We start from the raw sequence: 26,134 nt of genomic DNA on the forward strand, positions 1-26,134 counted from the left end.
CTGAGACGACACGAGGATGGCACTGAGCAGAGCAACTGGAGAAGGAAGGAAAAAAAATTTTGGTGCAAAATTCAGGCACTACAAGGCAACAGTGAGGAATGCATTAATGTATGCGGCTGAGACGACACGAGGATGGCACTGAGCAGAGCAACTGGAGAAGGAAGGAAAAAAAATTTTGAGAAAGATACTGGAACCAAAAGGATGGGAATGAAGATCAAGGGACGAACTGTACCGAAACATGAGGATGATCTCCGAAGAAATAAGACTCAAAAGAGCAAGATTTACTGGACATGGAGAGAATGACTAGAAGAGTATGGGAGACAACGGGTAAGACGAGAGGAAAGATGGGAGCTAAGTGCATTGTCAAACTCTGGAAGGACAGGACTGAGATGGGGATTAAGGTGGAAGGGACAGAGAACTGGAGAAATAAATATACAGCAACCAACATGCCAGAGCTCAATGACAGAGAAAGGTACAGGAACATGATAGAGAAGCACCAGTGGGGAAGACAAGAGAAGAGGATACTGAAAATATCAGCTGAAGAATGGGAGAGAAGGGGAGAGAGAATGAAGAGGTTCAGGGATGAGAAGAAGATAACCCTAACCATGATAAAGCTGCCCGTGGTCCTACAGAGGCCGTAACAAAAGAAGAAGAACCATCAAGTTTCCTTCAACTTAAAATAGTCACCAGTATTTTGTCTGATAATCTCTGTTCAGTAAATTAGACTATAATGATACTCAAGGAAGTGAAACTAGTTCTTTATACAGAGGGGTCCAGAAAAATGTAGACACTCTTTGACAGTTCATATCTTTGGAACAAAATGACATACCGTTGCAATTCTTGCGCGGTAGTGTAGTCCACTGTTTTCTCAACAGATGATGGTCACGTGAATGGCTGACAATCGTGGCGTGTGTTTTCTAGCAGATGACAGTGCAGCAATGAACAAAGTAACACTGTCGTTTGAGCAACGCAAGGTCGTATTGAAGTTGTACTGGAAGTATGAAAACATGATGGAGGTAGAACGGTAATGCTGTAATGCGAATGGAACTCAGCCACCAACACGTACAACAATTTATCGTATTCGGGATAAATTTGAAGCCGACGATACTGTTCAGGACGTGCATAAGAAAAGGTCTGGCCGACCAAAAACATCAACTAGCCAGCTTCCAGAGCTCCTGTGTTGCAACATTTTACTAGGTCACCTCAAAAATCTGTGAATCTGTGAATAAGCCAATCAACCATACAACCGATTCTAAAGACTGCAAAGTGGAAAGTGTACATTCCAAAATCACTGCACGCTATAAACGAGGACAACCCGGATCGAAAGATGGAGTACTGCGAGTGGTTTGAAGGCATGCTTTGCGAGGATGAACGGTTTGCAGGGATGGTTATCTGGTCTGACGAGGTGCAATTCAAACTGAACGGTATTGCAAACTGCCACAACTGCATGTACTGGGCTCCTGAAAATCCTCATGTTCATGTGGACAAACATGTTAATCTATCCGGTGTTAATCTATGGTATGGTCTGTCATCGCATGGTTTGATTGGCCCATTCTTCTCTGAAGGTACTATAACTGGCAAGGTGTATCTTCATATGCTGCAAACATTGATTTTACCTGCCATCCGAGAGGTGTTTGAAAATGGAAGATTTTACCTACAACAAGATGGCACTCCGTCTCACTACCACAGAGATGTCGGAACCTATTTGGATGAAAATCTACCTGGACGATCAAAAGTTGAAGAGGAGCTTTTGAGTATCCACCATGGTCTCCAGACCTTACAACTCTTGACTTCTACCTATGGGGAACCTAAGTTTATCGACAGAAGCCAGCTACACTGAACGAGTTACGAGAAACCATCAAGGTGTCCTGTGCAGCTATCACACCGGCTACACTGACAGCCACAGTTCGATCAGCAGTTCAGCGGCATCGATGTTGTTTGGCTGCTAATGGGGGTTACTTTGAATACACAAAATAACCTTCCCCCCTGTGAAGGAATTATAACAGTATGTAATTTTTTTTCCATTAATATTTTGACTATCAAAGAGTGTTTACATTTTTCTGGACCCCTCTGTATTTATATGAATTTCAGAAATTACTTAGAACTCCATTCTTGGACAAGAAAATTTTTATATTTAGTGGACTAATAACTTAAGTTCAATCCACTGGAGGAGGCATGACTTCTTTAATACAATGCTGATATGGAGAGTTAGGGTATGCTATTAAGGAAAATTTTTTACTAAAGAATTTGTATCTGAATTGAACACTTTTTTAATATTTTATTTTCACGAGCGCATTATACACAAAATAAATTTTCCATTTATTAGGTTGTGTTCAGGACATATATTACATACTGAAGAGAGGTTAAGTACCGGTACAAAACAAAAATGGTGAACTGGACACCATATTCTGAACACAACCTAATATTTCTTGAACACTTCTTCTCTCATTCATATTTGAAAATATGAAAGAGGAAACAAGTAATATAAATCTTATTATTGTTTTAAGTACACTGGGATGAATTAGAGATATTCCAGATGATGGATAAAAAATTCACAGGTCCTAGGTTCACTGGTTAATTCCATATTAACTAGAAACCATTGAAAATTCAAACAAATGTAATAAATCTCACTGCTAAATAGTTAGCGTGCTAGCTTCCTGTGACTGAGGTTGTAAGTTCATTCTTAGCTGAAGTTGTTGTGCTTCTGAAGGCAGTATAATCCACAGTTCATGATGCTACATATTAGGAAACCCTGATCCACTCACTATATGACCACCTAGAAAAATGAATTTTCTAATCTATCTGCATAGAGATTTTGGTTTTATTACTAGGAGTACTTGACACTAATTAACTAGGGTGCTGCAACCTAGTGGGAAAACAGAAAGTTGAAATTGATACACAAGTCGCCCAGGTGGCATTAACTTAATTGACACACTGTGTAGCTGAGACTATGTGATATAAAATGTTAGGGACCATAATACACTCACTGGTTTCAATTCCTTAAAAACACAGAGATTATTTATTTTAAATTCCAGTCATTTTTATGGGACTAATCTATTTTTTTATGATAAAATATTGTGGTGTAGGATAAGAATTGTGAAAATATTGTAGCACAGACTACTTTATATGTCTAATAATGAAAAAGAATATTTACAAACAGTTTGATCAAATTAAGTCAGAGATATGGAAGTAACATGTATGGATTTACACTTCAAGCAAATTTTGAGGAAGCTCATGAAGTTAATTCACTTTTGTTTTGGTTTTCTACACTTCACTTCAGTGACTTCTTTTCTCATCTCCAGAAGTACGTATTACATCTTCTTGCATCAATTATGGCATCTAACCTTTCAGGTATGCTGCTGATAAATGCTGCAATGTCCTTTTGAGGAATCATCTTCCATTCCTCTAGGAGAGCCTCTCTTAGGTCCTGGAGGTGGTCTGGATAGAGCCATCGTACCTTTCTCCCCAGCTGGCCCCATGCATGTTCAATAGTATTCAAATTGGACCTTTGAATAGACAAACCATAACATGAATCTCTGCTTTATCCAAGAAATATTGCATATATCTTGCAACATGTGGGTGTGCATTGTCCTGCATTAGTGTGAAACCATTGCCAATAAATGGAATGAAATGTACAACATACTCCAGAAGTATTTTCTCCACATACTGATGTGTTGTAAGGCTCCCGTTTTCCACGAAGACCAAATGTATCCTTAAAGTCATATTGATTCCTGCTCACACCATCAGAGAACCACCCTAAAAAGGCATCCTAGGTGAGAATATGCGAGAGGAGTACCTTTCTCCATGCCCTCTCCAGACCCTTTCTCTAATGTCAGATGATTGCAGACTGATCAGTGAATAGCACATGCTCCCATTATTGTACTGTCCAGTCGCAATGTTTCCTTGCAAAATGCAATTGAGCTGTGCAATGCTGTTTGGTGAGTTCTGGGCCTTTAGTGGGTCTTCTGGATTGAAGTTTGGCTTCTTCCAGTCTTCTTCGGACAGTTCTCTTACTAACCCCTCGAACTTGGAGTCAATTTTGTGCCTCAACGGCGGTGGCGTGATGGTTGTGGAGAATGGGAAGGTGTAAGAACTCATCATCTCTTGCTGATGTTGCTCTTCTTTGGCTTCATCCTGGTCTTCTTGAATAGCCTCGAGTTTCCCTGTACATTCTTACGATTCTGGAAATCTTGGAGGGGAAGTTCTCAACACTTCTGCAATGTATTGCATGTTGCAACCATATTCCACTAAACCAAAGCTTCTGCAGCATCTTCAGAACTCGATGGCATGTTTACTCCAGAAAACCGATTATGATATTGACAGAAACATCTTACAAACACATATTATTGAAAGGGGTACAATACAACACTACAACAATAATTGCTTGAAGAGCAGGAAAGCAGTATTGCCTCCCATCCAGTGATGCATTTTCCAGGTTGCATGAGAAGAAATTTAAAATTAGTGCAATAAACAGTTTTTACTTTATTGTTTGCTCAAATAAACAAAGCCAACAGTCTAAAAAAATATAGGATAAAGTGCTAAACTTTGATTAAATAGATGATTACATATCATTTCTTCAGCATTTATTTGCGTACTTTGTTTTTCATGGCAGAGAGTTTATTTAATGAAGATATTTCCAATATTTATATTAAATATGAAAAATTTCATTAAACATAAAAAATCCGGACATGTCCGCATAAATGTGGATGTATGGTAACCCTAACCACACTTACCTCACCTCGAAGTACAAATCTATACCTACAGACATAACGTGTTTTACCTACAATGTTATTCACCAACTGTGAAAACCACTATAATTACTCTTTCACTTTTAGATCTTAGATCTTAATTCTCTATTGTTGTAATTATCTATGTATAGTAGATAATAAAATAAAATACTGATTTGAGGGAGAGATGTTCTCCCTCACCACAAGCTGTGTCCTTCACTACCCTTCTCTTCAACTATCATCTGAGGCTACTAAATTATTATCAAGAAATGAAATTATTAAGAGGAATAATATAAATTAATAGAAATAAGTTAAACATATTAGTATAGGCACAACTTACAATTAACTCCTGTGTATCCTGGCAAGTGATAATAAAGTAGTGGTGTTTTGGGGGCTGACTTGCTAACAAGATGAAGATAGTTCACCAAATCTTCTATAGTTCCAGGCTTATTGAATAGATCAGGCAGACAGAGAAGACCATCAACCTTCAGGCTCTCACAGTGTTTAGCCTAGAAAGGAAACAACGTACTGTGAGAGAAGCTGGAATTTAAAAAAGTAAAATATTCACAGAAAACATCATCTGTTCAAAAAATATCCTTTACATTTAAAAAAAAATACTCATGGTTTAGGACAGACATAAGCAAATTACCTACAAGGACTGCAACCAGTCATTTTGAGCAGTGATATCTTTTATTGATTTTCCTTCATTTTTTAAAGGAAATTTTGCAGGCTGTTGTTCTAGGTTACCAATGTATTACGATCAGTATTTTATTTGGTGATTATTCTGAATGATAAATATAACCCTCTAGGTGATGAATAAATTGAATGGAAATTATTTTTTCTATTTCTTGTCAAGTTCAGTAATTAAATATGGCTTCACTGAGCCTTAAAATAAACATTTCATACAAAGCTGATGAAAGAGGAAGGTGGAGAGTTAGTACCACATCCAGAAGAAATAAAGAAAAGATCGAAGGAGTATTTTAATAAACTGCTAAATGTGAGAAATTGTGCAGAGGAGACGGTAGTAATGCGGTGTGATGACTCAAAAGTAGAGATGTTATAACGATGTCAGGGGTGGAATTAGCAGTCCATACAATGAAAATGGGGAAGGCACCAGGACCTGTACTACAATGCGTGTACCGATTGTTAAAGTACTTACGGAAACAGAAACATGTGCCAGAATACTGGGGAAAGAGAATAATAATACCAGTCTTTAAGAAGAGGGACAAACTATAGAGGAATCACACTCTTATCACACGTAGCAAAAATACTGGAAATGATATTAGATAGGAAAATGAGAAGAAAGGTAGGAGAGTTGCAAGAGGAACAGTATGGCTTTAGAAGTGGAAGATCTACAGCGGAACCAATCTTCAGCACGAGGCAATTAATGGAAAAGAATTGGGAATATGGAAAGGGTCTGGACATGACATTCATAGATCTAATAAAGGCAAACAATAGTGTTCCCAGGGATAAGGTCTTGGAAACCATGGTCAAAAAGAGACTACGTACACAAACTGTAGAAATGGTGCAAGCAATGTACAACTGCGTCAGCAGCGTACAGACTCTGGTTGGAAAGACAGAATAGTTTAGAAACGAAACTGGACTAAGGTAGGGGAATGTGCTGTCACCTCTTTTGTTCAATCAATCACATTTAGGACAGTTGCCAGGTGGACGTATTTTATCTTGCTTGAAGGAGTGAAAGTCGAAGGTATATTGACGTCTATAGACAACCAAATGCTTTTTTCATTGCTCCCACAACTACTTAAGGAAGACTGTTATCGTAACGCTTTCGACTTTCACTCCTTCAGCCATTTAAATAGACTATAGGCAGCTCAACAGCCACTTATGAGGGCTGTTGTCTTATCACAACATATGAAATTGGCATCTTTAACAGTCTATTAGCTTTGCTTTTTCTTATCCTCTAACAGGAGTAGTGAAGGAGGCACATTTCTGTTTCATTATAAAGATTGAGCTGTTTATTGCTCTACCCCCAACAAAAAAAATTTGGGCGCATTGACTCAACGCTCCAGAAAGTATAATCGTGTGAACTTTTGACATGCAGCTTGATAATGCGATTTTAGTCAAGGACATTCTAATAATTTTTATGTTTGGACAGACACCTGCATTGATATTCTCTTTTTATGACTTGTAAGAGCAATCAGGATCCTGATTTTTCACCATACAGGTTTGAGTTTGAGGCTGATGATGTCCTTGATATGGGTGAAACATGTCCCTTAACATTTTATAATAATATTTAATTTCTAAAAATGATCTCTTTGTATTGAATATGTGGATATTAAAAAACATTTGTAACATACTATGTATTTAAGTGCTATGTTCTGAGCTGTCGGTGGAGAGATGGCATGGGAGGACATCAGTAGACCAATAAGTTTGAGTTGGTGTCTTTGAAAGTAGGAAAGATCACAATATGGAGATAAAGTTGGAATTCAAGAGGACAAATTGGGGCAAATATTCGTTTATAGGAAGGGGATTTAGGGATTGGAATAACTTACCAAGGGAGATGTTCAATAAATTTCCAATTTCTTTGCAATCATTTAAGAAAAGGCTAGGAAAACAACACATAGGGAATATGCCACCTGGGCGACTGGCCTAAATGCAGATCAGTAGTGACTGATTGGTCACTTGCAGCCATTACCTTGTCCCCCGCCTCCAACACCAAGCCTGCAATCACACACTCATCCTCAATGCAGCCTGCCTCATCTTACACTGCAGCATAGAAAAATACACAACTCTAACTCTCCACAAAAACAATCTCTGTTGCCAAGTAAATTACTGTTTCAGTGCCCTCTCTGACATTGGTAGCCGAGTCATAACATCTGGCGAGCGATGCTGGCGTGGGGTAAGGGCCCACTTTGCTCTGGCTCAGTCTCCTTCATAAGGGCGTGCTGGAGCACCATCCTTTCCGGTGAGGGCTGAGGTGCGGTAAATCAACCGCCTACCCATCTTGGAGCAGTATCTCTATATCTGGTCTGCGGCAACCATCACCATGGCTACCCCTCTCATGGTAGCGGAAGAGGTGTATCTGAGGGTACTTGGGGGGTCTGAAGGACGCCACCCTGGTATCAGCGGCAACGGCCGATCTTGCCGTCAAACTTGAACTGTATATCCCAGACTTCTACCACTTCAGGAAGACTTCATGATTGGTTTTGACTTAAATTTGTCTTCTAAAGGAACTTTTCAAGAAAATATCTGTAAAAAATCTTGTTTTTTCCTAACTAACAAATTTCAATTTTTCACCATGAGGAGAGCCTTTAAGGGGGAAAGGTCTGTACTACGAGGGTACACCCACCCCGCCTTGAAAAACGCCATCTTCAATATATACTTGCAACTACTTGGGCAAGAAGTTTGGACTTTTCCTCACAGATGTCTCTACAAACAAAACGTATGCTGTGCCTTCTAGTGTGAAGAGGAACTATTAAAATTCTAAAGTAATTTGTTACTTTAAGGTTTCCGAAACTGGGTTGATTTGTATTTGTTGTTTTGTGTTTAACAGTTGTCAACACTTCGATCCCTTTCTGACAACTTCAAAACTGGCCAATAGAAAATTTTGTGTATTTAATTTTCAACCCATCAGCGTTTTCTTCTTTATGTTTTCTTCTACATATTTAGTTATCCAATAAAAATTGGGGGTGTGTCGGGCCTTAGTCCAGATCTCTTTCGAACCTTCCTCTCGGGTATAAAAGCTGGCAGTTTTTCGAGCTACCCTGTCTTCTTGATCATTCAGTTTACTGAGTTTGTGTTAATATAAGAGGCAGAGGCATCTCGCCCTTCATCAAGCAGTCCAGCGCAGTAAGGCAATGGCAGCCATTTAATAACTAGGAGATAGCCTCTGAAAGCTAGCTCGAGGGGAAGGTTTCCTTTCTTTTATTATGTCAACTTTAATTTCCAGTCTTCAATAATGTGAACTTCATCTTCAAATGTAAATCTCAAAACTAGCCTAGAAACTTAGCCAAAATTTGGGAATAGAGAATGTGACACCCTCTCGACTTCCCTATCAACTTGTGTTTGAGGTAACTATGTTTTTGTAACCGTTTTCTATCTGTAGCCTTGTAACTTAAATTTAGTCACCTCAGTAGAATATGATTAGCCTCTGTAACTTCGGGCTAGAAGCCCAAATAGGGTTTTAATCTTGTGTGCAAATTTCAAGGAGAGCAAATATCTGCCTCCGCATCAGTTTGACTTTTGGGCCAGTAACTTTAACCTGTGTATTTTTCTTCCCACCAAGGCCCGGTAGAATGAGTATTCGATACTGCTGTAAAATTCTTTACGTTAAGTGGTTAGACTGTTGAGAGTTTAAGACAGTGAATTTTGTTTGAATTACTAAATGTAGGTTGTGCCTCGAGAGGCTGAAGATGCCCATAACTAGGGCGAAACATGTCCCTAACTGGTGTTTTTAATTCATGTAGAATTTAATCACTAAAAATATATATTTGTATTGAAAAGGTGGACACAATAATTTTAATCTTGAAAGAGTTTACTTATTGTATCTTCAATACGGAACAAAATGAGATTAAGTTACTTGTAACTTGCTGACCAACCAGGCAAATTATTGTTTAAACAGATATTTGAATCTTAAGGTCAAAATAGGCAATTTAACAAAAGATATAGCTTATTTAAAACAATGTCTGGAACAAAAATTGGTACCAAAATTTCTAAAACCCATGCAGAGAAAGGGTATAACCAATACGAATAGAATTCAGAACAAGGTCAACGAGATTTGGATAAGAAATGAAATTAAAGCAGCGTACAAAAAGAAAGCCCTCCTAAATTTACAATTATATAAGGTTCATTTATTTTTGGCCCAAATGTTGTCTCTGTTGGAATGGAATTCTTTCCAACTACATGTGGACTATAAATTGAATATTGCATTAGAAAGGAAGCAAGCAACACTCAATAAAAAACTCTCCCAATTAATACAATCTAAGATACGATCTCCCACACATAACAAGGTTTCACAAAGACCAGCATCCCCACATGTTAACACATCCACAGTAATCAATTTGACGAACGTTCAATTTTCTCAGGAAGAAATTGGGATATTGGATAAGGGCCTAAAGTATAATTGGCCTAGCCAAAATAAAACAACTGACATCATCAATACAGTAGCAGAGGTAGAAACCGGTATTTTGAAACTCCCCATCGAGATTCAAAACGATGTTAGATACGAAGTAAAAAAAGAAATTACCTAAACTGGCCCAAGAGTTAAATGTTAATTTTGATTTCAATCATAAAAAAACAAATTCAGAAATTAAAAACAAAAATAGACGACAATAACATTATTGTTACAAAGGCAGATAAAGGAGGCTCCACAGTCCTACTAGACAAACAGTTTTCCACTCAAAAAACAGAAGAATTTTTTAATGATACAAGTTATTCGATAGTTAACAAAGATCCCACTGTAAGAATTCAGTAAAATTTAAAAACTTTAGTAAAAAGTTCTAATTTTCTTTTCAACGAACAAGAGCAACAAAGACTTTTCAACATGAACCCCAGTATCCCTACCGCCAGAGCTTTACCTAAAATTCATAAGAAGGACACCCCAATGCATCCCAATATAAAATAATCATTATTATCATCGATTTTCCATTCCAGCAAGCTGGGTGCGGATGTTTACGAGCCTCTTCCAGTTTGTTCTGTCAATCCACAGCTGATGTTCTACCTTTTGCTGCCAATTTACATCATGTTTGGCAAGGTCTCTGAAAATCTGTTTTTACCAACTATCACGAGGCCTCCCTCTGGGCCTCTTACCAACAACATTTCTGGAGGTCCTAATTGGAGGCATCCTTCTCATATGTCCATACCCATGTAATCTGCTTAATTCTAAGGTTTCCAACAAGCTCCTGTCCAATCCAATTTGTTGCCAAATACTTTCATTCCTTATTTTGTCTCTCCTGTATAAGACATAAATGATTGGAAATCGGATTCTCTATAACTTTTGTTATGTAGTAGGTATTTAACAATTAAATATAGGCATGTTCTCCTAAACTACCATTTCATCCAGCGTGAATAAAATATTATTTATATCCTAGACTATAGTGCTTATTCTCTGACATTACATATTGATTTTCAATAAATTCTGTTCACCCATTTTCTTGTGGTTCGGGATTGATATGGACTTGGCAACAACATCGAAATTCATGTATACCACCAGTATGGTAAATATGTACGACATAAATGATCAGAAATTTAATTCTATATAACATTAGTTATGTAGTATTTATCAATTGGACCACTAATAACATAGGCCTAGATATTTCAAAATTATTATTATTATTATTATTATTATTATTATTATTATTATTTTTTTTTTTTATTTACAATATGCTTTACATCACACTGACACAGAATGGGAAGGAAGCAGCCATGGTCTTAATTAAGGCACAGTCCCAGCATCTGCGTGGTGTGAAAATGGGAAACCACGCAAAACCATCTTCAGGGCTCCTGACAGCCCACTATTGAACCCACTATCTCCCAGATGCAAGGTCATAGCTGCGCGCCTCCAACCACACAGCCAACTTGCCCGGTATAATTAAATTTTAGGCCTTGCCCTAAATTACCATTTCACCCAGCATGAATGAAATTATAGCCTAGATTTCCCAACTTTACATAGCGATTTTCATTAAATTCCCATTAAGTCATTTTCTCGTGATGCACGTACGTACACACACACACACACGCACGCACGCACACGCGCGCGCACACACACACACACACACGCGCGCAGACAGACAGAGATGACGGAAAATTAAAAAGTGAATTTCCTTGTTACTGTGGACACGACTGATACAGAAATACCATTCTTTCTAAATTCTGAGCAATGTATATATAGATTTTTCGTGCCTTGGATAGCATGAAAACAACTGTCAAAATATGAAACACATTACTTTGTGACAGGTGCACAGCATCCATTCTAGGGGCGGTTTTTTAGTGGAGGCATGGGAGGCCGGGCCTGCTTTACTTGTATTTCCAGAAGCATTGAGATTTTCCTGTGATTCATATGGGAATGATTATTTGATATACCGATAATTTAATGTAGTACGTAGGCATAACAAGGCAAATAGTAAAATCCAGTCAACAGATATGAAATTCATCAAAACAATGAATCAAAAGACCAGGAACAACCGAGCTCGATAGCTGCAGTCACTTAAGTGCGGCCAGTATCCAGTATTTGGGAGATAGTAGGTTCGAACCCCACTGTCGGCAGCCCTGAAAATGGTTTTCCGTGGTTTACCATTTTCACACCAGGCAAATGCTGGGGCTGTACCTTAATTAAGGCCATGGCCGCTTCCTTCCCACTCCTAGCCCTTCCTTGTCCCATCATCGCCATAAGACCTATCTGTGTTGGAGCAACGTAAAAATACTAGCAGAAAAAAAAAAAAAGACCAGGAACGACAAGATTAGAAATGAAGCAAAAGAAAGGAGCTTTTAGGAAGACGTAGGCTACTATGGTTTGGACAAGTTATGAGGATGTACAAAATGAGAACAGTAAGGAATTACTTCCAGATTTCAAGTTCCTAATTATTAAACAGAAATACACATAAATATTTATTTCTAAATATTTGAGTGTGATTTGTCAAGAATGTAATGATGTTCTTTCAAGGATGAAATGTGCCATTCTGTTTTAATTAAGTTGTTTCTTTTGCAGGTGTAATACTGTTATTACCCGACCAAGGCAACTGGAGTCCTGCACAGCATAGCGCCACTAGTAACGAACATGACTTCATCGCAGTACAGTCAGCCAAGAAGAACAACTAGAAATACTCAGACCTTAAGGCAGGTTTCGATTAGCAGCAATATGGCCCGCGAATTATTGTGAAATAATTGTTTCGAGTCTGCTTGTGATCATACTTCGTGATTTTCAATACTGATAAAAATGTATTTGAGGTATTTTAATCACTAGGTGCTTTTAAGTGGAAGCTCAAAATACCTGGAGGTTAATTACTTCGTGTTTGCGCATAATGCCATATAGATTAAGTGTTTGTTTATCATTGTGTCCGAGTGGTGTTGTTATAGAATTAGTTAGCATGGATCAGCCACTTTGTGTACCTCTCTGTAAGTGAAAAATAGATAATGCCTGCTCTTTCAATTAAACAGATACACAGGGGTTTAGCTGAATCAGTCTCAAAGTTCTCAAGCATGTCAAAGAACGTCACAATGTAAGTGTTGAGGCAGAATATCATCTAACCAGACCAATGAGCTACCGGTCTTTAATTTTGCACCAGCGATTCTATAATGCATATTTTCAACATTTTTAGTCATTCGACAACCACGCCCCCTTGCTTATGTGACCACTCAAAACATAGTGGACGTTCATTCAGTTAACTTCAGCCAGGCAGCGCTTCCGCCTCTCTGTGTTATTCTAGCTCGTTGAACCTGACTATATGGTATTCCGGTGCTCTGCGCCAAGATCACGGCAATAGTTCACGTTCTTTGCGCGGATCCACTCGCCTTGTTACAAATAATTATTCTCATAATTGATCCGTATTGAAAGTGACTTTATATCAAGAATATTACAGGAATATTTATTGAACCACCAATTCAATACATTCCATAATTTATGTGGTTAGATTTTTACATAGTACTACAGAGTTCTAAGGTACATGTTTCACACTTTGTTTAATGGGCATCATCAGCCTAACTCAATCGCCTTGGTCGGATAATACCATATGTTTTTTCTTTCAGTTAGTTTATAAATTTATTACTCAAAGTTAGTTTCAGCAGACTGAAGAACCTAACAGTTATAAATTAACTGAGTCAGAACTGAAAAGAGATGGCTACAGATATTAAAGAAACATGTTATACAAAAAAATATCCTTATATCTATTATTCATTCAGCATGGTTGTTAAACATGTAGATGTGGAAGGATATTCACCATATCTTGAACGTCCCTAATGCTGGCACCACCAATCTGGACCATCAAAGTTTGCCTTGTTTCCTTTACTGCTGTAACCCATGCTTCTGTCACGGCTTTCCTCTCAGCAACTGTCATCGACATCCCCTCTCCACTAGTGCCATTAACTGAAGACAGATGATATTACATATATCAGTACACATTCCAAATCATTATTATAATAATGTAGTTCTACAAGAATACATGATTGGCATTCTAAATGCATACGTCATGTATATGCGACATATAACACGGAGGGCACGGTCGAGAAAATGTCGGCTCTGTGAAGTTGAGAGGCAATTGTTTCAAGCTTGTGGTACATACAATGACAGGGCCAATCTTCAGGAATGTTTTGGGAAACTTAATATACCAAACCTCATGGCACTACAGCCCTTGAAAGGCCTTGGCCTACCAAGCGACCGCTGCTCAGCCCGAAGGCTTGCAGATTACGAGGTGCCATGTGGTCAGCATGATGAATCCTCTTGGCCGTTATGCTTGGCTTTCTACAATGGGGCCAATATCTCACCGTCAGATAGTTCCTCAATTCTAATCACGTAGGGTGAGTGGACCTTGAACCAGCCCTCGGGTCCAGGTAAAAATCCTTGACCTGGCTGGGAATCAAACCCGGAGCCTCCGGGTAAGAGGCAGGCACGCTGCCCCTGCACCACAGGACCAGCGGAAACTTAATATAGATATTCTGAATAACCATTTATATAGCAATTTTAAAATATCTATATACTCTGCAACTGCTTATACAACAGAGGAGTCCATGGATACTATTGCATAAGTGCTTGAAGATACTGTAGAATGATTAATGCTGGTTTATGGCCCTGCTGATGCCCAGATCTAACAAGCTGTGATTTTTGTTTGTGGAGTTCCCTAAGGTCAAAATATGCCAAACAAATCCATGCACATTGGAGGAACTTCAGGAAAATACAAGAAACATTACACGGGCTGAACTAAATCGTGTCAATCCTGGGGTGTAACGTTAGGGCCTACAATGCAGGCGGACCCTGGCCTCCTCGGAAATAAATAAAAATAATATATATCTAGCCTAATATCACTCTGCACAGAAATGATCAGGGTGGTTTCGTAAAATCAGGTGATTAAAAAAAAGTACGTAGAGGAATTGCCACTTGGTTGCAGCTAGCAGCAGTTTATTGTGTCGAGGGGCTTATCTGTTGTGCTGTCTGATTTTTTCAAACTTAATTTGAAGAGGTTTTGATTTAATTTTGTTCTTTTTTGTTTTTTGTAATTGAATAAATTATTTTATAACCGAGACTTCGGTATCAGTTGCAGAGTGTAGTTCTGTAGTTACTGAAAAATGAAACCAATTGAAGTTAAGTTTGAACATCTAAGTGGTGCATGGTTGGCAGTTCAGCAGCTCAACTGTTAAACCACGCAAGCAGTCAAATAAAATCTATTAAACATTATTTTTTAAATATTCTTAAGATAACAAATAATTCCTCTGTTGATGTAACTTGACAGTATATTGAGATATTTCTACCTGCCATAATTGAATTTATATTAGTTATTTGTAGGATTTTACATTTTATTTTCGGGGGGGGGGGGGGGGGGGGGGGCAAAATTGTATTTTGGCAGGCAGGCCTGTATCACATTTGTTAAGCCCCTGTGTCAATCGAAATATCTTTACCCAGTACAATGCCTGTTTAGCTGTGGAAGGACAACATTTTCAGCATTTTCTATGAGGTAAGAGTTTTGTTTCTCATACTGTATATGCAGATTTAAGAAGAGAAGGCAGACTACAAGTCAGCTGTAGCCAGTTAGGCTGTGGGTGTAGGGGAAGCCAGCCAGCCTTGGATATTACAAAAGGTTATTTTCCATCATATATAACAATAGTTAATATATTACATTCTACAATATGAATGCGGATGACAAAAGACCTTGTTGTTAATTTCATGTTATAAAAGGCCCATAGCAACCAGTCTAGTCTAGAATGATTTAACAGAGTGAAGAACAATACAATCCTTGAGAAAACTGATAAGAATGTAAACAGAAAGATAAGATGATTTACCTAAAACTGCAGTGATACCGATGCTATTCAGGAATTTTGCATATTTAGTGATCTCCTCCAGTTTCAGGTTTTGTTCACTGTAATGAAAATTAACATATAGATGCTAATATATATATTTATTTCAATTAAAATAATTAAATCAACTTCAATACTTTACCTGTCATCAGTGAAAGGTGTGAGAACTGGAGCCATAAGTCCATGAAATGGGAATTTCTGAAAATAAACAAAAATGTAAATTCAATTAATGTTGTGATCACTTCACATTACTAATTACCGGTACATCACTAACAAATTATGTGATTGAATCGGTCGGAGTTAAGAGGCATTATGTCACTTTTTGCCACTTTTCAGGAGAGGGAAAAAACGTTATAGTTTCAAAATGATGGCCAGTACGCCTAAGACACATATGCAGTGTTATAGACTATTACCAGCAGCTATTATCTGACAGTATGCAGTCGTGTATCATTTTTAAATAGATATTTTATAAAAATGACAATTCCTTTCAGCTCCAAACTTTAATTTTTGTAAGGAAAATAAATTAAAATTACACCAATTTACCAATTTTAAGGTAAATTTATTTAGTTTTTGGATTTTAAACAAATCTGGAACTTAAATTTCTCCCTAGCCAAATTATACAGTAAAGTTTCTAAAGGGTGCAAATTTTTTCAGATCCACATATTGTCCTACCATCATTATTTCAAAATTTAAGGCTTCCTGTGATACTTAACAATGTTGCTGTTGTTTGAGTCATCAGTCCATAGACTGGTTTGATGCAGCTCTCCATGCCACCCTATCCTGTGCTAACCTTTTCATTTCTACGTAACTACTGCATCCTACATCTGCTTGTCATATTCAAACCTTGGTCTGCCCCTACTGTTCTTACCACCTACACTTCCTTCAAAAACCAACTGCACAAGTCCTGTGTGTCTTAAGATGTGTCCTATCATTCTACCTCTTCTTCTTGTCAAATTTAGCCAATTCGATCTCCTCTCACCAATTCGATTCAGTACCTCTTCAATCGTGATTCGATCTATCCATCTCACCTTCAACATTCTTCTGTAACACCACATTTCAAAAGCTTCTATTCTCTTTCTTTCTGAGCTAGTTATCGTCCATGTTTCACTTCCATACAACGCCACGCTCCACATGAAAGTCTTCAAAAACATCTAATTCCTATATCAATGTTTGAAGTGAGCAAATTTTTCTTGAGAAAACTCTTCCTTGCTTGTGCTAGTCTGCATTTTATGTCCTCCTTACTTCTGCCATCGGTAGTTTACTACCCAAGTAACAATATTCATCTACTTCCTTTAAAACTTAATTTCCTAATCTAATATTTCCTGCATCACCTGCCTTTGTTCGACTGCACTCCATTACTTTTGTTTTGGACGTATTTATTTTCATCTTGTACTCCTTACCCAAGACTTCATCCATACCATTTAGCAGCTTCTCGAGATCTTCTGCATTCTCAGATAAAATAACAACATCATCAGCAAATCTCAAGGTTTTGATTTCCTCTCCTTGGATTGTGATTCCCTTTTCAAATTCCTCTTTGATTTCCTTTACTGCCTGTTCTATATAAACATTGAAAAGGAGGGGAGACAAACTGCAGCCTTGCCTCACTCCTTTCTGGATTGCTGCTTCTTTTTCAAAGCCCTCGATTCTTATCGCTGCAGACTGATTTTTATACAGATTGTAGATAATTCTTCGTTCTCGGTATCTGATCCCAATCACCTTCAGAATCTTAAATAGCTTGGTCCAATCAACATTATCAAATGCCTTTTCTAGATCTACGAATGCCATGTACGTGGGCTTGTCATTCTTGATTCGATCCTCTAAGATCAGACGTAAAGTTAGGATTGCTTCACATGTTCCTACATTTCTTCTGAAGCCAAATTGATCTTCTCCCAACTCAGCTTCAACTTGTTTTTCCATTCTTCTGTAAATAATACGTGTTAAAATTTTGCAGGCATGAGATACTAAACTAAAGGTGTGGTAGTTTTCACACCTGTCAGCACCGGCTTTCTTGAGAATAGGTGTAACAACATTCTGCCGAAAATTGGATGGGACACTAAATGGAATAACCTTGCCATGCTGGTTTCTCCTAAGGCAGTCGTAATTCAGAAGGAATGTCATCAATTCCAGGTGCCTTGTTCCTATTTAGGTCTCTCACAGCTCTGTCAAACTCTGACCTCAAAATTGAGTCTCCCAAGTCATCAGTATCAACAGCCTCTTCTAAAAATTAGTAATGATTTACTAAATGAAAGAAGTACTACTAAGAAAAGGACAAGAACAAACAATAAAACAATTAAAATATGGCTGTTTGATAGGTAACACAAGAGTATCTGGCACACCCTGTAGCTGGCCATTTTAAAAGTTCATCATAAAAACTCAGTGCGCAGGGTTCTACGTATATTACTAGTTTCTTAAGATCCTGTATTTTTTAGTCTGTATTGGAACTTTTCCACTGTAGGCTTTGTCTTAAAGCATTGCAGGAAAGACTGTTAATTGAGGTTTCCCTAGAAGGAATTAATGTTTCACAAGAGATCTAGGAAAATTGAAGCTTTCTACTTCTGGTATGTCACTGAAATATCTGAACTGTTTGAAAGATGCAGGGGAGATACAGAAAGTCCTCAGAAGAAGAACAAAGGAAGCATAGTTATAGTTTTCATTACAGGGTAATGTGCAGGTTTCAGAGAAGAAAAGTCGTGAGGAGCGCAGGAAACACTAGCACTGCCACACTAAAGGAAAGATGAAAAGAAGTATGGCGCTGAAAGGTAAGATGTCAATGACGTAATGCTTTTCTCCACTGCATGCAAAGTTATAAACAATGATTTCTAGTACCAGGAGAGGTCTGACATAATTCTTTTTTTCCACCATTTTGTATATCTCAGTCTTAAATCTCAAATTAAAGAAAAAATAAAAAAATGTCATATTTTGATGTAATGCCTTTTTGCTCCGATGATTCAATTATATTTGCATAACAATCTTTTCAAACATTATACATCAACATTTATTAAGATTTAAGGATGTTTTACCCTCAATTTTAGTACATTCTATTGCTCTTTGTATATAAATTTTGAATATTTATTATTTTTATCTCACAAAATGTATATGAATATCAATTTCAAATTTATATTTAATTTATTCTGCCAGTAACAACATCTTGCCAAAACAAGCATAAAAATCAGTATTTAGGAGGAAGGCATTCTGGAAAGCAAATTAGGCTGTAAATAGAGTATTATGTATTGCAGAATGTTCAAGATCACATAGGTTATTTATTTATTTATTTATTTATTCATTCATTCATTTATTTATTTATTTAAATATTTATTTATTTATTTTACAATTATCTCAAATTACAAACTAATATTCAGGCCATGAATGTAGTTTATTGATCCTTCCGTCATAACTAGGAACACTGTTGGATCGCCAGGGAAAGCTCTCCGAGGACATTCTTGGATTACATGGTGAACAGTCTGCTTTTCAGCACCACAGTCACAACTTGGAGAAGTTATTTTCTAACACTTGTGCAGGAAATTGGCACACCTTCCAGTGTTCATTCTTATTTGGTTAAGAACCAAATTTTGCATGGTACGGTAATTAAACCCATTAGTGCATAAAGTTATTTTTTTTTTACTTTATTTCAATTTATCTATACATGTATACACTTAAAAATGACAGAACATATTCCAACAATCAGAATTGTACTGGGGGACACCCTCTCTGTTCAATTAAACTGCACGCCTTCTATAAGGCCACCTATGTAATTGATCTTGAACTAATGTTATACAGGATACTTGGACTTTCAATCGCTAGATGCCTCTATCGTCGGTTTTGTTGCTCCCCCTAGCAGGTTGAACTCTAACTAATTTATTAAGAAATTTGTATTGTGAAAGGTGGCAAACCTTAAGTCTGTGAAGACTGTGTTGTTCTTATGTCAAAGTTGTCAACACTCCTACTGCTTCCTTCTTCCTTAGTTATTAATCAATCAGGAATTTTAAGAATATTTTCTCTAGCCAATTAAAATTAGGGGTGTGTACTGGCATCCTGCCTATCTGTAAAGAGTTCTGGAAACTTCCCCTTGAAATGCATATAAGATGGGCGCTTTAAGGCCGTACTGTCATATTCACCATTCCTGTTTAGTGAGTGCGGCGTGTTATTCGGAGGCAGGGGTCGCAGGTTGGTGTTTGGAAGGCCCAGCTACTCAAGGTAATGGCAGAAATTCATAATATGTGATAGTTCCAGGCAGATCTCTTACCCGGAGGGCCCAGGTTCGATTTCCGGCCAGATCAGGGATATTTACCTGGCCCTGAGGGCTGATTCGAGGTCCACTCAGCCTACGTGATTAGAATTGAGGAGCTATCTGATGGTGAGATAGCAGCCCTGGTCTGGAAAGCCAAGAATAATGGCCGAGAGGATTTGTCATGCTGACCACATGACACCTCGTAATCTGCAGACCTTCGGGCTGAGCAGCGGTTGCTTGGTAGGTCAAGGGCCTTCAAGGGCTGTAGTGCCATAGAGTCTTTTAGTTTTTCCAGGCAGATAGCTTGAGGGGAAGTTTTCAAAACCTCTTTTATGTAAAATTCTAATTTCTTGGTTTAAATGTACATTTTTGGCAAGTCTGAGGACTCTGCTCAAGTCGCTGCTGGGAAACATGTAAACTAAGGGAACAGAGAGTGATCACCCTCTGTTGATTCCCATTCAACTCGGTATGGGATGATTAAAATGTTCTAAACCTCTTAACTCACTTTTGGCATTTAATATTTCTCATTTAGTCCCCCCTCTGTAGAATATGCTTAGCCTCTGCAACTTCGGGCAATAAGCCCACTCTAGGGTTTAAAGAGTTTTTCTAGAAGGAGTGCAAGTGTTTCGCCTCCTAGCCTTTTATTCATGGCCAATCATGTTAAACCCTTTATTTTTTATATTTTTTAAAGGCCATTTAGAATGGGCACTCATTGCCCCTGTTTAAATTGTAATTGTTTATAGACCAGTGTGTAACAACTGTTGAGCAGAAGTGACTGTAAAGTTTGTCAGGCATAACTGAGAGGCTAGACTATATTATTAACCTCTGGAGCTCAAACTCCTAGATGATGTAAGTGCATGGTGCAAACATGCTCTTATAAAATAGCGTACCTGTTCAGAGCTATAATGCTCATCCCTTGTATATTATTGTGTTGATAATTCTCTCTAGTTCTTGTACCTGATTTTTGGACTTATAATCTGCTGTTGTTATAACTGACAAACTCAGTATTATTCTATTTAACTGTTATTTGTTCCAAATCTTCTATCAAATTAAAAAAAAGGATAGAAATAAAATTTCAGAATTTAGTGCTGTAACTTATGCTCTGGTGCCATTTCCTTGTCCACCCATTCACCCCAGCACCTTCTTACACCTCTGCGTTCCACAAGATTCCCGGAACAAGAATATTCATATAAGTGATAGTTTTTTTGTACAATATATCGGACACTATGCACCTGGGTCAGTACTACAACACTAGTTACTCAGCATTAGATTGTACAATAATGTTGCAAGCTAGGCATTGTTAGAGAGCTGTATTACATTACCGAATTTACACTGTAGTATGAACCTACAATTTGCACTGCATACTTATCACAATACAGTATATGTGACTCTATTTACTTTTAGGTCTATTCATTTACTTATTATGATATCCCTGGAAACATTTTGGGTGAAGTCCAACCATACATTTACTGCACGTGAACTTAGATTTTCCTTTGCAGAGGGCAGTGATTCAATCCATCGTAGTGTACTTCTTTCATTGGTGTAGGGACCATCTTTCCCTGGTGAGATTGTTCTCCATTCTTTTTAGCAGGGTTACCGCAATGTAACGTCAACATTTCAGGAGGCCCTCAGAACGGTTCGGTGGTATTTTGCGGTGCAGCAGCCAAGCATTAACTACACACACATCCAGAAAATACAAGAACATCGGCCATCGCCATTTCTTCTGCCTCACGTGTGACCTGTATGTTGACACAAACTGGTCAGACTGATCCACTCCTCCCATCTCTTTTTGTAGTACTTGAACAGCTTTGGTTGCGGGACTGCCACTTTGCATTTTTTTTTTTACACTAGACCACCTTGATGCAATGCCTATTTCCATTTGCTCATAGTTCGTACCAGCAGTGACTACACTGTTGTCATTCCAGTGCACCAGTAACACATCACCACAACTTCTGTGTAGTCGTATGATCCTCGTTCTTTTTTTTTTTTTTTCCATGTTCAGTTACTCCGAAGGGGGCACTTCTCTGCCTGGTTTTCTTGTAATGTCCCTGTTGCACATATTCCTTTTGAAACCAGATATCTTAGTGACTTCACAGACGTAAAGTAGTTGTCAAAGTATATTTTATGCCCTCTGTTGGATTCAATTCTAGCTGCATCAATGAGAGACAAGACTACACTTCCACCAAGACCAAATTCTTTTGGCCTTTTGTTTTCTTTTCCTGTATACACTTGAAAAGATATCATATAGCCACTGCCAGAGCACAGGGCCCAGTTTTTGAAACCGAAAAGTATCGGCTTTCCTCTGATCAACTGTTTGGCATAATGCTTTCCATAATATGGAATCATACTTTCATCAATGGAGAGATGTTGATCAGTTCCCCATGTTTCCTAAAGGCAGCTTCCAGTGAGCTTGAACAGACAATCACTCCTATTGTGAAGATTGTTGTTATTTAGAGGAAAATGCCTCAAAATTTGCTCAAAGCGATTGCATCTTATACTCTCTGATTAAATAGATGCATGTCATTCTCCATGGATCAGTACGTCCACTTATTAGGATAATTGTCACAACCAGATAATAGAAGCGGGGGAATGGGAACACAGTCAGTCACCAAATGAGATATAGATTGTGATCTTGTTCACTTAGGGGTTGCTCCTTGTGGGTTGTTATTAGACTTACTGATGTTTTTAGATTTCCTAACAGGGTTATCAGAAACAGACATACTGGCCAAATCTAACATAAGACTACTTTCATTTTCATATGAAAGCTCCCTTTTGCATTTTTTTTCTGGTTTTTCAGTTCTATCTGTAAATTTTTCAGCCAATTTCTTAATTCCACAGGACCTAACCTTCTCTTTCTCATCTTCTGTTGAAGCAATCTGCATCTCACATTTACTCAAAAGTAGGTTTCTGCCAAGGTGATTTAGATTACCCTCATGCTCATAATCCGATCTATCACCATCAGTATCCGTTTCACATCCATTGTCAGAAGGTTTGACGTAGATCAGCTGCTCCTCTTCACATGTTGGCTCTTCCTTCAAAACTTCCAATATTTCACTAACCGTCAAACTAGGAAGGGGAAACAAATGTCTGAGACAACAGTGCACCCTGTGCATAGCGTCTGATTTTCAGGACAGCTATATTTACGAGCCTATATCACCTCAATAATAAGACCTAACTGACATATTTATGTATTAATAGGAGGGAGAAGGACGTCTGTTCTCGAATAGCCCAGGCTAAAGAAGCTTTCAATAAAAAAAAAAAGCCTGTTGACCTCAAAGGCAATATCCCTAAGAGTAAGAAAGCATTTCATTAAGAGCTTCATTTGGAGCATTGCTACCTGTGGCTCTGAAACCTGGACTCTATTACAGGCTGATAAGAAAAGAATAGATGCATTCAAAATGTGGTGCTGGCGCCAAATGTTACGAACACCCTGGACTCACAGGCTAACAAATGAAGAAGTTCTCAAGAGAGCTGAAGAAACCATCAGTCTAGAGAAAATGATCATGAAAAAAAGATGTAGTTTTTTTGTTGCTATTTGCTTTATGTTGCACCGACACAGATAGGTCTTATGGCGACAATGGGAAAGGAAAGGAAAGGCCTAGGAATGGGAAGGAAGCAGCCGTGGCCTTAATTAAGGTATAGCCCCAGCATTTGCATGGTGTCTGACTCGTTGGCTGAACGGTCAGCGTACTGGCCTTCGGTTCAGAGGGTCCCGGGTTCGATTCCCGGCCGGGTCGGGGATTTTAACCTTAATTGGTTAATTCCAATGGCACGGGGGCTGGGTGTATGTGTTGTCTTCATCATCATTTCATCCTCATCACGACGCGCAGGTTGCCTACGGGAGTCAAATAGAAAGACCTGCACCTGGCGAGCTGAACCCTTCCTGGGATATCCCGGCACTAAAAGCCATACGACATTTCATTTTTCATTTGCCTGGTGTGAAAATGGGAAACCACGGAAAACCATCTTCAGGGCTGCCGACAGTGGGATTCGAACCCATATCTCCTCGGTGCGAGCTCACAGCTGCACACTCCTAACCGCACGACCAACTCGCCCGGTAAAAGATGTAGTTGGATAGGTCATTTACACTGCTTGAAGGGAAACTGGAAGGAATGACTAGAGACCAAGAGCAGGGTTCTTCGATGGCGTTAAAGGGTGACGTCCATATCAACTAAACAAGCAGCTGGCTCAGGATAGAAGATCGCTGGACGAGGACAGTCATGTTATCCACCAACCATCAGGTTGAGGAGAACGAGAGAGAGAGAGAGAGAGAGAGAGAGAGAGAGAGAGATTCATAAAACCGGGTTGAGTGGCTCAGACCATTGAGGCGCTGGGTTTCTGACCCCAACCTGGCAGGTTCGATCTTGGCTCAGTCCGGTGGTATTTGAAGGTGCTCAAATACGTCAGCCTCATGTCGGTATATTGACTGGCACGTAAAAGAACTCCTGCGAGACTAAATTCTGGCACCTTGGCGTCTCCAAAACCAATAAAAGTAGTTAGTGGGACGTAAAGTCAATAACATTATTAGATTCATAAAAGTGTCAGCAACATGATCTGTCTCAGAATACAATTATAAAAATAGTTGTCAATGAATACATAAAAATCTCACCTGTTGCTCAAAACTCTGGTTTGTCTCTTTCTATAAGCTTTGCTGATGGTATTTATGAAGTTGTCACAAGAGTAGGTGAAATAACTGTAGCTAATGTTCATAAGCCTCTAGGCATCAATTGGCCTTCTAAAGTGCTTAATACTCACAATCACCCTACAACTTATATGGGAGACTTCAATACCCAATGTGAACTGTGGAAATACAGGCACAGTAATGAAAATGGATATGCTTTGGTGGACTGGACCAAAGAACATGATATTCATCTTATCTTTGATGCTAAGGATTGGGGCACTTTTTGATCTGATGCCTGGAAAATGGATCACAATCCTGATCTTTGCTTTGTCTCATCTGATAGTACAAGTCGACTACTTCCAGTATAAAAAAAAGGCCTTGAAAACTTCCCACACAGTCAAAACCACCCAATTTTTCTTGAATTTGGAACCGGTATCCCTTTAACAAGATCATTCCCTAGGCCCAATGGAAGTTTCAAAAGGCGCATTGGGACACCTCAGAAAATCTGGATAAATGTGTAGGATGGATCCCACCCGCAAGTTCAAACTAAACTATACGAGCTTTGTTGAAGCTGCAATTAGTGCAGCAAGTAAGTGTATTCCAAGAGGTTTCCATAAGGTATATATTCCTGGCTGGACAGAAGAGTATGAAAACCTAGATAAAGAATTCTGGGAAAGTAACTGTACCAGAGGTACACCCTCTCCGCCCAGTTGAACTGCGCGCCTTCTAGAAGGCCACCTGTGCTGTGAATCCCAAACTATGTATATGAAGATACTTGGACTTTTAATCTTTAGATGTCTCTACTATCGGCTTATGTACCCCCTCTGGTAGGAGGACGGACTATTAATTTTTTAAGGGAATTTTCTATTTTCTACGTTTGTAAACCTTAAGTGTTTGTAGATTGTTTTCTTTATGTGCTGAGGTTGTCAGTACTTCTATGGCTTCCTTCTTCCTTAAATTATTAACCAAACAGGAATTTTTGTATATATTTTTCTAGCCAATTAAAATTGAGGGTGTGTACAGGCATTCTGCCTAGGTCAAGAGAGTTCTGGAACTTTTCCCTCTGAGTTGCTATAAAAGCTGGGCGCTTTAGGGCCATATTATCATCTTCAGTACTCCGGTCTAAGTGTGTGTACAGCAAAATAGGAGGCAGGGGCAGCCTTGCAGTCGTCGGAAGGCCCATCAACTAAAGGCAAACTATTCCAACTGAGGTGCTCCCACAGCCCCAGCCAGCCCCGGCAGCAGCCCTGGCGCTGTGCTGTAGCACCAGTGAGGTGGTGGGGGAAGGAGGTGAAGTGACAGAGCCGAAACCACAGGTTGTCAAGTCAGCGCGCACCTTATGAAAACAACATAATTTATGACAATTCTGTGAACAAATAAACAGACAATTTATTCTGTACATACATTGTGTTTGCCTTAATGTGCATTTAAGTTGATTGTTGGCATCATTTTGCAGCAACTAATTTACCAATATTGGGTACAATCGATTTGGCAGTAGAAATTCTACGTACAGCCTCTAAGACAACGTCAGGCAGAGAAGTCCTAGTTCTAACACTTATTTAAATTCAGAACTGAAACCATCTGTTTGCATGCATA

The 26,134-nt window shown here is 38.6% G+C and overlaps 1 protein-coding gene across 1 annotated transcript in view; it reads right to left on the reverse strand.

Annotated features, from left to right (window-relative positions):
* The window catches only part of LOC136873673 (N-acetylneuraminate lyase), a 71,072-nt gene that overhangs the window by 31,073 nt on the left and 13,865 nt on the right, over positions 1-26,134 (reverse strand). The window contains exons 2-5 of the mRNA XM_067146776.2: positions 15,832-15,887; positions 15,675-15,751; positions 13,622-13,767; positions 5,068-5,236 (exon numbers count right to left, since the gene is read on the reverse strand). Of these exons, the coding sequence (XP_067002877.2) occupies positions 5,068-5,236; positions 13,622-13,767; positions 15,675-15,751; positions 15,832-15,887 (448 nt within the window). The remainder of the gene's footprint in view (positions 1-5,067; positions 5,237-13,621; positions 13,768-15,674; positions 15,752-15,831; positions 15,888-26,134) is intronic.

The sequence above is a fragment of the Anabrus simplex genome, chromosome 5 (genome assembly GCF_040414725.1).
Source record: "Anabrus simplex isolate iqAnaSimp1 chromosome 5, ASM4041472v1, whole genome shotgun sequence".
Taxonomy (NCBI): domain Eukaryota; kingdom Metazoa; phylum Arthropoda; class Insecta; order Orthoptera; family Tettigoniidae; genus Anabrus; species Anabrus simplex.